This window comes from Crassostrea angulata, chromosome 4, assembly GCF_025612915.1.
Source record: "Crassostrea angulata isolate pt1a10 chromosome 4, ASM2561291v2, whole genome shotgun sequence".
Lineage (NCBI taxonomy): Eukaryota > Metazoa > Mollusca > Bivalvia > Ostreida > Ostreidae > Magallana > Magallana angulata.
Window position 1 is genome coordinate 35,633,269 of NC_069114.1, and position 14,153 is coordinate 35,647,421.

The following is a 14,153-nucleotide window of genomic DNA, read 5'->3' on the forward strand; positions in this document are numbered from 1 at the left end:
TCTGAAAAATGTGAGATTTTAAAATTAGCGAGAAGTGCTTTTCGCATTTTTATGCGGATAATAATTCCTTGCATTTATTTAGGAATGTACAGTATCCATGTGCAAGCTAACCTGGGCTGCTGGCTGAAGTGCTGCTGAGCTGGCTGTTGTTGAGGGATGAATCCACCCTGGGGCATCATTCCTGTGTTCTGTGCCCCATTATAGGACTGGTTGTAATTTCCCTGGGCCATCATAGAGGGATCCATATTGTTGGATTGCTGAGGAATGTTGTAGGAAGGGGCGTAGTTCTGTGACATTCCCACTGACACAAAGAAAATAATTATCCAATAAAACTCAAAGAAAAGAAAATCAATGCACAAATAATTATGTCAGCTAGTACAAAAATATACCAGGATTTTTTACAAAATGCACAACTTCCTCAACCTATCTAAAATTTCAGATGTTTAGTATGTGTACATGAAACAGATATAAAGGTGTCTCCATTATTGTATCTCATGATGATCCCATTGATCCCCCCTCCACACTCACCTTGTGACTGGTTCATCGAATGCATGCCCCCCGAGAACATGCCCTGTCCCCCATCCGTTGTCATACCACGGTTGTGGTTCTGAAAAGACTGCCTTATCTGTTGCCGAACCATGCGATGGCTGTGTTGCTTCTGCAACATCTGCAATGCCTGCATGGAATTTTGGTTTGAGCCTGACCACTGGTGCATGTTGCCGGGGTGGCGAGTTCGAATCATTTGTTGGAGGGCCATTTTTGATGGTGTCAACCCTGGCATACCATAAGCAGGAGCTTCAAAGCGGGGACCTGAAATGTAATATAAAGACTAGAAATACAAGAAAACAGGATCAAGTACCAGAAATTGAAGAAGTTAAGTATGTCTTTTTAGTATTAAAGGTGAAGAAATGACCATTAAAACAGAAATGGAGGGCTTTGTATCTGACCTGCTGACATTGGTTGGTTTCCATAAAACTGTGGATGTTGCTGGGTCTGAGTCGGGTACCAGTTTGCTGAGGTCGGATACTGGCGTACAGTGGGCTATTCATGAAAAAAGGCCAATGGCATGTATTATTTGTTTTACTAAAAAACAATAAGGTTAAGATAAACGACAATATTTTTCATCCAAAGAGTATTTTCTTCTCTATTTTGTAAGAGTACCAATTCATTTTGTTGCTGACAGAACTAATTATAGATCTAGCCAGCCTTGCGTTATTTGTCATTACGTCAAACTTAATCTGATTTTGAACTAATTATTAAGCAGTGTTCAGTGCATTTAGTATTTATCACCTTATATAACTAATGACATCAACATTGTAAACATTATCTGATTAACAGTAATGTTTGATAAAGCTGAAAATCTAGTTATTTTGTTCATAACAGGAGGCCAATAGGCCTTAACGGTCACCTGAGTAGCATATAACCAATACACAAACTTGTCAAGAAGTCTCATATATGCATTTAATTAGGTTTCATTCTGGAGTAGAAAAATTATAAATTTGTAATAACAACTACCTCCCTGCCTGAAATCTTTCAAAAAGAACTATGAACCTATAATTTTGGCGAAAAACTTAATCTGGTCTACAAAATCATGAATTCAGTTTTCCTTTCAGGTGTGTGGGAGTAAAGAAGATAATTTTTAAACATTATATGCATTAACACCTATACATCCACTTTGCCTTGTCCTAGAGTCAAAACCCATGCTCCAGGGGACATGAAATTTAAAATTTTAGAAGAGGACTTCCTGGTAAACATAACTAAAGGTACTGTGAGCAAGCTCACAATTGATACCCCCAGCTAAGAAAAAATCATATCTCATGTATTTTTTCTATTAGAGAAAATATTGGATGAATCTATTTCACCGTCCATTTTCTATAAATAACAAATGCTCTAATTATAAAAACTGTTGATGCTAATATGAATACACAAACCAATTTCTATTCTTTAAATTCCATTTTGTTTCAAGTTAACTGTTAATGCATGAGGACATTTGCATCCTTATGTTAACAAAAATGACTGGAATCAAACAAAATTCCACATGTCAAGCAGCCACTTAATATAAACATTTTGAATTATTGGTATACTGAGCCCGATTTTTTTTTTAAACAATGACCTTGAACTTCTTCAATTGACCTTGGTTGAAGGTCATGACACACCCTCAGGTTATAAGCATTCTTGATGTGAATTAAGAACTTCCAATATTTGTCTACTAGAAAGATATGGACTGGACACAAATTTTGCACTTTTCTGCAAGTGACTTTAACATTGCCAAAATGACCTTGGGTTAAGGTCATGACACACCCTTAGGTCATAAGCAATCTAAGTGTGAAATAAGAATTTCCAATATTTCTCCATTAAAAAGATATGGTCCGGACACAAATTTTGCACTTTTTCTGTCAGTGATCTTGACCTTGCCCAAATGACCTTGGGTTAAGGTCATGACACACCCTTAGGTCATAAGCAATCTTTGTGTGAAGTAAAAACTTTTAATGTTTCTCCATAAGAAAGATATGAACCGGACACGAATATTGCACTTTTTTGTCAGTGACCTTGACTGTGCCTGAATTACCTTGGTTAAAGGTCATGACACACCCTTAGGTCATAAGCAATCTTTGTGTGAAGTAAGAACTTCCCATATTTCTCCATAAGAAAGATATGGACCGGACACGAATCAAACAGACAGACAGACGGATGGACGGACAAGGTAATTCCTATATACCCCCCAAACTTGGTTTGCGGGGGGTATAATTATGAAGTCAGTTTTTCATACAGATGTTTGAGAATAGAGAAACTTTTTAAACATTATATGCATTGCCATATTGTTGGAAAATGTTTAGAAACACTGTTGAATCATTAGATTTTGTGGTGGCTCAATTTTCGTGGAATTTGTGAGCACCGCTCACCCACGAATTAACTTCCTCCATGAATAAATAAATTAGGACTGTAAAGTCATATTTCCTTTTGTAAGTATCCATGAATACACGAAATTACATCCCAACGAACCTGTAAAATTGAAGCAATCCACGAAAATTGGCTCCCACAAATTTTAATGATTCCACAGTAATTATATTATGTTCTAATAACATCAATGACTGTGGCCCAGTTGACAATAATTAAATACTTGGCATGTAAAGAAGGTGGGTTGAAATCAATTTAACCCACTGCTCTGCAATTTGATCTACACTTTTCATATATATTCCATTACAACTCTATTGTAATTAAACATACGATAACTTTGAACAACATCTGGATGAAGGAGCTGGTGATAGTTTTTTAAACAATTAAAAAAAAATTCTTTTGATTTTAATTCATATAAAAAGTATAAGGAAAATAATCTCTATGTTAATAAACAAACCCCACTTGCGCCCCAATTATACCCCACTTGCGCCCCAATTATACCCCACTTGCGCCCCAATTATACATCCTTTGAATTTATTGGACTCTATAGTACAAATTCAATATGTAGTGTTATCACAGGCAAAGACACTGAAAAATGTAAATATAATTTCAAAATATTTCCAGAGCTACAATTGTTGTTGCAATTAGAATAAATCTTGATCAACTGTTTATGGTAGAATCAATTTCTATCGGCTAGAGATCCAATACAAATGAATTCATATACATGTGTTTATTTTTGAATACTTCTTGTGATAAACTTGTTTATATGAAATAACACAAAACACCTGAATATGAATAATAAGTGGCTGATACCTGAACTCCTAGCAGCTTTCTAATTATAATTAAGACTTGTTTACATGGAATAGATGGGCAATGTATACAGATGACATGGAACAAATCACACCTGTTATTAATAGCTGACTGCCGGGGGGTATAATTATGAAGTCAGTTTTTCATACAGATGTTTGAGAATAGAGAAGCTTTTTAAACATTATATGCATTAACACTATATTGCCATATTGTTGGAAAATGTTATTAATAGCTGACTGCCGTCATAAAAAAAAGGGCCTTAATAAGGTCAAAATTTCACAAACTCACTTTTTTGTCATTTCTGATTAGTCAACTCTTTATGAATACAAATATACAAAGATATCCAAGATCTTGTGTATTTTAAGCATTTTATGACAATTTTTGTTAGAAATGTTAACACGACTTTGACGTAGCTCGTCGAAAACGTCACGACGTCAAATTTTTTTTGCATTAATTTTTTTCTTCTATACTTCCTTTCATCATATGAATTAATAATTTTAGATTTCTTACAATTTTAACAAAAGAGATCAAAACATTTTGAATATCCAGATATAGTTTAAGTTCTGCACACTTCTGATGATTCCACATGCAATAACCCCCCCCCCCCTCCCCATGTAACAAACATCTTATAACTGATTTTTTTTATGTAAGTTAGCTCAAAAAGTACACACATGTGGATTTGGGTTGTTGAATTGCACAAGAAAACAAAATATGTTGCATTCAAATAATAAACAAGTTTTCATTTGTACAGGTATATATACTTTTAGGTTGTTTCATTAAAGGCACTTTACATGAAAATATCACTAAGAATCAGATTTTTCCATGAAATCAAATGCGATATATAAGAGTAGATTTTTACGCTGTGAAAATATTTCTCAAACTCTTTTAATCCATTAGTTATTGCTTTTTAATCAGTTAAATAATTTCAAAATTTGATTGCAAATTCTTAAATTGTAATAGAATATGCGAGAATCTATTTTGTATGTTGGCAGTAGCACTATAATTGAGATATAGCCGCTTCTCTCATGTTCCTTCTGACTAATTTAAAAAGTGTAGAATCATCTCCTGCGAGGTGAACTTCCAAACTTATGATTTAAAATATTTGACTTGTATTGTTTCACAGTAATTACTGCACAGATAACTGTTAGATTTGAACAATACTGCTCTGCATCGATTTGGTATGTCTCAGCCTTCAACCCCTCTTATCAACAACAAGTATGCAGTGTAATTTTTTTTACTTCATTACCGGTAAATCATACATGTATTGCTCGCGCAAACTAAAGTTGTATAATTTTACTCAGATTACTTTATAAATCATCTTTATAAATCATCGGAAATCCAAGACCAGTCTCGGATTCAATTATACGCGTATGCCAGACGGGTCTTTGGTTTATAACAGTGATTTATAAAAAAGTGATTTCCCAATTAGAGCATATTTTCATCACATACTGGAATGTAAAATGTTGTGTTTCATAGCGGATGCAAACGCAGCAATTTTATGACGTCTCAGCATCAACTTGTGTGCAATATTACGCGTTTGAAATGTGTAGATATCGATGTAACATGTGTATATTTCATTTATCAAATGTTTATATTTTTAAATCAGCATGTAATATTTGATTGAAAAAAAAATATATTAATCGCGATATTAAAACAAGGCAAGACTCTAGTTATTCAGAAAACACAACACAGACGCAGAAAAAAAATAGAAACAGAAAATCAAAATACTGAAGTACTGAAAGCCGGGCTCTTTTGGTGTGTCTTTATGCATATTGTGTAGTAAAGACTGAAAATCTCAATCAATCTCTCTCTCTCTCTCTCTCTCTCATGCTTTTAATGTCGGCAAAGCATCAGAGAACGACCGAATTTTGTAAGCGGCTATAAACAAAAAAATATGTCAGTCTAGTAGAAGTTAAAAAGTTTAACAGTTGCTGCCTTGAATTTTGCAACAAGCATTTATATATTCAATCCCCGTTTCTTCATTCAGCAGCAAAGTAGTTCATAGAAATTCATGTGCATTGTATGTGTCCAAAATGCATAGTAATGTTTTAAAAACACGTTATTAATAAGAAAACTAAAAAAGATAGACAATTCATTCCAAATTTTAAAAAAAGAAACAAAATGCCAACACTTTTGACAAAACGTGGCTCTTTGTGTAACTATTTGGTATAGCGGAAGCTTTACCTTGACGCTGTTTGGTTTTTTGTTTATTTGTGCTATTTATAGTAACATTGGCGATTTGCCTGCCTATAGCCAGGACTCTGCTTTCAGCAGAGCCCTGCTAATAAGAAAATTACAATGCCGCAACTTTGACGTCGTTTTCTGAGCATTGTGACGTCAAACGATAAGGGCCCTTTTCTCATGACGGCAGTCAACTGTAACATTCAATATCCAACCTTTAATTGTTAACACAAACCCAAACATGTAACGCACCTGTATATTGTAGCCCCCCTGTCCACTACCACTGTTGGAGCGCTTCGTTTTTTTGGGGGGCTTTCTTTTCTTGCTCATATCTGGGTGTTGGTTCTCATTGGCTTCTTTGGGTTTCTCCTCCTAAAATAAAAGACCAGCATTATAATGCATTTAATAGGCTCGATGGCATACAAAAACAAAAAAAATGCACAAACAGCCATGATTTACATGTTTTTCCGGCACTGGTTCCAGATCCTCTGGAGGCAGTGAGGGTGGATCCAAGAAATGAGCCAAGGGCTGGCGCAGGGAGTGGGTGTGAAACAACAGAATTCTGTGAAAGATAACAACTTAAGCACCACAACAAGAAAACTCAATGCATAGGCAAAGTGTTGCATTTTAATTTTTTGATGTACATAGTTCTGATGTTTTATTTGAAAAAATCTCCTTCAATCTGATCCAACATTTACCATCTGTAATTTCCTATAGCATTTAACAATATTTGATCTAATACTACAAAAAATACACATGGAACATCAAATTATCCATGGTCAATTACTTTTCAGACCAGAGGCGCGAGATTATACAAGCATCGTCTGTGCTGAATTTTTACCTGTGCTGATCCTCGTATTTCAGAGGTTTTTTCTCCTGCTTGACTGCCCCAAATAAATGCCAGGACAGAGGAGGTGGGTTCTTGTAGCCCTCAATCACTTCCCATGGACTTATCTTCTCCTTTTTGGCCACTTGAAATCCCTGTTGTATTATTTTTAATTAATTCCTTTACCCCTTAATGCCACCTTTTGACGCATAGGCCATATCCTTAACACTCTACCCTGGGCTACCCTTAGACTGTTTTCAGATGAACTGAAAACAGTTGGTGTGTGTTTTTGAATTGACTTATTACAGGTCTTAGCAAATCAAACATATAGAAAATTATATATCAATGGATTGGTAATGAATTAAAATTTCAATATTCATTTAAAAAAAATTATGTAAGTCACTTATAAAACGATACAGGTGCTAACAGGTATATGAAAATAAAACTGAGTGTTCTACATTAAAGCTTTCTTACGAATGATTTCACAACAGATACTTGATAAAAATGTCTAAAACTATTTGTAGTACAAATAATTATTCAATGATTTTCATTGAAAAATTCTATTATCATCATGAAATTCGTTTTTTGATAGAAAATAATTAAATGTACCTGTGGCTGACTTTTCAATTCATGTCTATCGTTTTCAGACTTATATTTACATTTCTTTTTATAAATGGTGTAAGGGAATTTGATAAATCTAACATGTTTAACAAAACAAGTATGTTAACTTTTTGAAAAAAAATAAATTTATCTGTATATTAGTGTATTTAGGGGTTGCAGGTAATGCACACATTGTGTTCCGTTTTCTATTACTAAACAGATCTTTCCTCAATATTTTGCATAAATTTGACATCTGGCTTTCATCATTCAATCTCACTACCAATAAATCTAGAAAATTCTGCCCCTTACTTTGATTATAAACAAAAAGTGAAAACAACAGGTAAATTACATGATATCTTTATTTAGAATGAGTGAACAACCATCTGTATACATGGCCAGGTGTATACCAGTCAATGTTTATAATAAACAACAGGTGTTGAGGGGTCTAATTAAGAGCTGTATATAGGGTGCGTCAAAAGTCGTCATTAAGGATATGGCAGGGTTGTCAAAATGCGTCATTAAGAGTTAAAGGTTAGAAACCTCTAAGGGGAAAAGAGTTAATTCATTTCTTAAATCCAATGCAATTTTATAGATAATTATACTTACCTAACAAATGTATAGAAGCATGCACAAGACATAACATAAAGACTACTGTATGATGTGTGCTTAATTTAGTTTTAATGTCGAATGTAAAATTGTTCTAAAAAACACACTGCCCCTGTATTTACTGGGTACCCCTGAAAACACAAAATTAAAGATGTATTTTCTAAGATTAATGCCTTGATTGAGCCCAATTTTTCAATTACTGTTAAATAATTAACAAGCAAAAATTTTAGTCACTGTGTCAGTCAATAACTGCAGACACTATAATTTTTTAGTGTTAACTTCACACAGTCAAACATGTATACAGTAAAACATGCTTATAACGAAGTGTAAGGGACGTGCGATTTTGCTTTGTTATAAGCGTAACTTGTTTTATCCATCAAGTTTACAACATGTAACAGGTAATTAAAATCACTTTACTGTCAATTCATTACAAGTGCATTCACTATAACTGTGTTTTACTGTAATAAGTCAAAAAAAATGTCATAGAGTGTAGAGCAGATACGATGCCCCTGTGCCCCCACTTTGAAGCATTCAAATTTTAGTGCTAAAATTTTTGGAATTTTTCTTTACTTAATAAAGATATAGGAAAACATTCAAACTTAATTGCTAAATTGTTTGGAATTTTTCTTTAGTTAAAAACAATCAATGGCTTAAAATATCATGTCTCAAATTCCTGGGAAGTTCTGATGAATAATTTGTTGACCACCCTACCTCCTTAAACTAAAGAAAAATTGATCCCCGTGAATATTGATAAAACCGCGGTACATGAGACTTTCTTGTACTCAATTTTGTTTATTAAGGTCGTATGTGACACTTCCATGTGTGACGTATTGTTTATCAAAATAAACAATAAAACCAAGTGTAATTATGTAAGTAGTTTCCTTCCCAATATTGTCATCTATAAGCAAAGCACAGTGGGTTAGAGTGTTTACTACAAATCTGAAAGTCATTAGTTTGAATCCCGCTGGGGTTTTCAAAATTTTTTCCTCTCCTAATATATTTAAAATCTTTTTTTGTTAAATATTGTAAAATTTGGAAATTCTAAACCAGTGAAAGTATTTCAATTATAATGTACATTAGTCCACATTAATATTGACAGATGTCTTACGGCACCTTAATATTCAACAAGAAATCAAATCATGTGGGTTTTAAAAAGTTTTTGTTCATGTAAAATGGTCAATGCCTTTGAAGATCACCACGCTACATTTATATTGCATTTAATTACATTGCCATTAAAATTAAATATCAATTTTCTGTGGTTGCTGTGGTAACAATATCTCTAGTGTAGGACTATGAATACAAATGGTATAGGTTTTACATTTCATTATATTTGCATATCCATTGTTCTTTCCCACTGTAAGCCTATACAGAGGAACTGCAAATATTTTTCTATAATCGCAATTGCTCTGTCTGTATACTATGACATCATAAAGGATACATTAAAGTCTGAATGTTTATTTTTGATGCAATACCTAAATGTCTAGGTCTACGCTAATACAGGGTATTTGAGAGTGGTAAAATCAAATATAAGTAATAAACAACGATCATTTAGTGAACATGGCATTATGACTAGCAATTGCTCTGCTGGCATATTTTCCATGATGCGCTAGCGCGCATCATGGAATATGCCAACAGAGCAATTGCTAGTCATAACGCCATGTTCACTAAATAACGTTGTTTATTTCTTAAATATACAAAGTATCTAATCATCAAGATCTAAATGAAAGTGTGGATACACATGAAAAAAATTTTTTTTTAACACTGTATTCATATCAAATCACTAAAAGAAGCAAAGAAATAGAAACCACCACATTTGCTTTATTTTGCACTGGATAGCTTGGACATAAAACAATCAAATAATCAGTCACAATTAATGCATATTGTATACAGGGAAATATTCGCCCCTGTTTTTTATTTTTGCCACTTTCCCCCTCGTTGTCAGCATGCAAATTTAAGACTGGATGAATTCCAATGCCTCACATAATCTCTCTTAAACACAACTTTGTTTCATCGAATTCAAGATGGAGCAAAACCGTTTGCAATTGAAAAGGGTGAAAATAACACGGGGCAAAAATCCTGCTGTATACAGTACATGTAACTACAAATCTCTACATATCTACTAGACTTACAGTAAGAATCCTTTGCAAGTAAATAAGTTCACCAAATTGGGGAATCACTCACCTCTTTCTTGCCGAATCCATCATACTTGTTGCCTTTGCTGTCCATTTGTGTACCGTGAGCTTCACAACTCATCACCTCAAAGAAACGTTTGGGTATCGGAAGAAGTTGGCGGATTTTGTCAATGGAATCTGACTGCTTGTCTCCTAGTTCTTTCTGTTAAAATGCATTAAGAAAAAAATTTAGTTTAATAGTTGAAAGAGAAAAAAATTTGAAATGAGTATGATAAATGATTCTTATTGCTTGAATTCAAGACAACAGTCAAAAAATGAGCTGAATTTAAGGCTTTTCTTGATAAAAATTTGGAAAAAATGGTTTGTATCATTATTTATATTTGCTGCAGGTCTGTTCCTCCTGGTCTGAAAATCGGAAGGATGACATGGCAGTTTCCTTACGTGTTAAAAAGTTGCAATTTACAACAAACAAAAAATTGCACTAGTTTTGGACTGACAAACCTTATTTCTGAATACATTCTGTGCAAATATTCATTTTCAACAAATTCCTCAGACATTTTACAACAGATTTTGTCACTTTGCTTGCCTCAGATATTCTTTTAAACACCATCACCTGCCCCGTAAGAGTAAGTGGAGCAGTCTGCTTACATGTAAAAATTGCAACTTTTAATCTGTATGTGAATTTAACATACTTCATTTTCTGAGGTCTGTAAGCATGTTTATGAGAAAGTCTGAGACAAGTAAAGTGATGATATCAGAAGAATTTAATAGTGCATGTAATTTTTGCTACAAAATTGGAAATACAAAACTACGGCAATTTTTTGTGTACCATTAATTGCAACTTTTTAACATAGATGAAGCTGTAGTTTCCAGATCGTACATCCAAATTTTTCAGACCAGGAACTTCAGACCTGTTCTACTGTCTACATGCAAATATATGTCTCCTTGAATGGTTCCAAAAAAACAGCTGATTCAGCTTACACACATAACCTGACTGCCTTGGAGGTTTTATCCCATATTTGAATCAGCTTGATGATCTTTCTTTTTTGGTAATGGGGGGGGGGGGGGGGAGAGGGTTGGAATTTGTTAATAACTGAATGGTTTTTTGATGGTTTAGCAGCCCTGTCACTTACCCTGAGCTTCTTGATGAGGTTGATGTACATTTTATTTATATCCTCGCTTTTGTCTGACCCTTCTGTTACCAGTGTTCCGTGAATGAGGACTGACAGCATATCCAGCAGGACCGTGAACAATTCACTGCAATATAATTGATAATACATACATACAATTTAGTGATTGATGCTGTATACATATCTAGTTGTTGAACTTGTTTTATACATTAAAACTGATGACCTTAGGGAATAGAGTCACCTGAGTATGATACAATCCTGCCAGTTTTCAATAGATGGCAATTTTGCAACAACATGTAAGTGATAAAGCGATTTAAAAACAATATAGGAAGATAAGTTATTCAAATCCAATTAATTTTTTTTTTTGGGGGGGGGGGGGGGGGTAAATGAGGAATCAAGGTTGTATTGAAGACTGGTATTCTGAAGAGTTTCTCAAAATACATTTACATGCATTTAATTTCATTCAAAATTTGAGAGTTGTGGATCAGGGGTCAGGATTTCAAAAAGTGATTCAGAGGGGGATAGATCAAAATTCCAGGTACTGATTTACTAAAAGGTAGTGTAATAAAGACCCAAAGACACATAAACTGGTCATAGCTGCAGGAGAAAACTTATTCAGTTAAAAATTTTGTTAAATCCTTCTACAAGTAATAAAGACACATAAGGCCAGTGCCTGTTGCTGGTTTTCCTGGTGCTAAGTGGATGAGAATCATTGACTTCTCCTGAATGGGACACCTGTCCATCACTGGTTAACCCTAGCATAAGCTGCTACTAAATTTCAGCTGGGTGGACTGAGACATTGTAGATCAAGTGCCTTGTCTAAGGGCACACCACACAACATCAAGTGACCACAGTGGGGCTTGAACCAGCAGCCTTTGAGTTACTGGCCTAACTGCTATGGTCACTGAGCCATGTGCTCAGTTAGACATGTTTATTCAGTTAGACATCTTACTCTTTGTTTCATCAACTTATAAAAAACAATGATAATGATGCCATTTCGGGAATAAAACAACAACCACTGTGGTTTCTTTTATATTAAATGTGGTATTTTATTAAACAAACACATTGCATATTTTTTCAGATGACTTATCTAATATTTTATTACCATTTTTAAGGACAAAATAATATTTAGCTCTGAATTTCACACTTGGTTTGTTTTGTTGTTGATTTTGACTGCTGCTGTTGCTGTTTTCAATGCGTATAAACAAGATAACTGTTTTGATTTTACACTGTACTGTATCTGTTGAACATTTGGCCGTGTATTTTCTTTAGCACTTTTTTTGCATATTTGATCTGTTAAAATCCTTTACCACTTCAGTATATAAGAAAGGAGGGTGGGTCATCAGCAAAGAGGCTACATTGCTGATACTGGTGTACCTCAAAAAAGACAAATCATTTATCACACTTCCATCTCATCCTATTTTTGGAATGAATAGTCACATACAATGAATACTCCATACCCCCTACCTTATTGCAATATGATCAATAGTGTCTCATGAGTAACCATACTCCTACCATCCAACTAATGCTTCATGAATTGAACTTTATTCATAAAACACTGTTGAGATCTTCCATCCTTCTGATATATATCTATATCTTTTCATTTCTTGCATGATCACTAGTTAATACTGTATACAGGGTTATTTTGCCCTTTTGGCTTCACCCAGTCTTGAAGTCGCTTATATTCAGTTGTGTTAAAAGAGATATAATTTGAGACATTGGAATTCGCCCACTGACTACAAGGGAGAAAGGGGCAAAAAGAATCAAAGTACTGAAGAACTGACTGGAGTTGATTTTGTCGATGTTTAATTATTTTAAAGTCAATGATATGTTATTTTGCATGACAAGTACATGTATTTTCTAATTTGAATTACGCACATTTTTATAATGTGAATTTTTGGACTTTTTCAACAAGAATGTCGAGAAACCCCCATATGAATAATGTTAAATAATATTTAAAGATAAAATTAATTCAATCAAACTATGTATCAGTGATAGAAATATTTCTCGAAAATTGTATGGATCCAAGCAATATTGAACTCTAGTCTCGTTCAACCAAACTCTCGAGTGACACCGTAAAATTCTGACAAGGATTTACGGAGACAGCCGAGCGTCGAGTTGAACGAGACTATATTGAACTCTGGCGTAGGAATACATACGACTACAAAAAATATTTAAATTGTTCGTACCATTTAAAATCTGACTATTTTCCAGGTATTTATAATAAGTTTCCTTGAAAAACAATGCTTTAGCATACATTACATCGAATTCATCAATTATTTTCAAGAACTAAGCCTTGTCAGAAGCAATGATTTGTGCTGAGGTCCAAACACTGTTTCACTTTCGGTTTGTCTGAGTAACTGCATAGGAGAGTTGATTAAAATCAACTCCCAAAAACGAGGCCAAATATTCCTTGCATACAGTACACTAGACAATACTGCAAAACATAAATGCCATTTTTTGAATCCTTCACAGGGGTAACAAGCAATAGATAAGGCCTATGTTGGCCTACTCTTGTTAGTCCCCAGGTGACCTTTGACCTATTTCTATAGCTGAATGTAATGCATTGTGTATTGAATTTTAAACATTTTCAGCTTTTTCTTAGAAACTAGAGTCAATTCTATTCAAATATATGTCTGAAGCATCTGTGAGAAATCGAGGGGAGGAGTATAAATTTTGAAATTCATGATCCCCATTCTTATAAAGGTCAGATGTAGAAGAAAACAGGTAATGGGCTATGGCATTCCTCTAAAAATTTCTCTTCTGATTCAGGTGACCCAAGCAATCCTACTTTCATAAGAAATTGTTAATTGCATGTAACTGTACATGTAGGTGTTTCACAGTTTGTTTATAATGATCACATATTCATCTTATTGGCAGTTCTTAATCAGCTTGCTTTTAAGTTACACATTTAATATGCAAAAAGTTCAACCAAGAAGTATTAATCTTAAGAACTAAGGCTTTTTACAA

The 14,153-nt window shown here is 34.0% G+C and overlaps 1 protein-coding gene across 7 annotated transcripts in view; it reads right to left on the minus strand.

The window, feature by feature from the left end:
- The window catches only part of LOC128182535 (mediator of RNA polymerase II transcription subunit 12-like protein), a 43,466-nt gene that overhangs the window by 2,085 nt on the left and 27,228 nt on the right, over positions 1-14,153 (minus strand). For all 7 annotated transcript variants that reach the window (XM_052851214.1, XM_052851219.1, XM_052851220.1 and 4 more), the window contains 8 exons: positions 11,187-11,310; positions 10,103-10,255; positions 6,731-6,870; positions 6,349-6,451; positions 6,142-6,261; positions 948-1,041; positions 529-810; positions 112-301 (listed from right to left, as the gene is read on the minus strand). In XM_052851214.1, the coding sequence (XP_052707174.1) occupies positions 112-301; positions 529-810; positions 948-1,041; positions 6,142-6,261; positions 6,349-6,451; positions 6,731-6,870; positions 10,103-10,255; positions 11,187-11,310 (1,206 nt within the window). The remainder of the gene's footprint in view (positions 1-111; positions 302-528; positions 811-947; positions 1,042-6,141; positions 6,262-6,348; positions 6,452-6,730; positions 6,871-10,102; positions 10,256-11,186; positions 11,311-14,153) is intronic.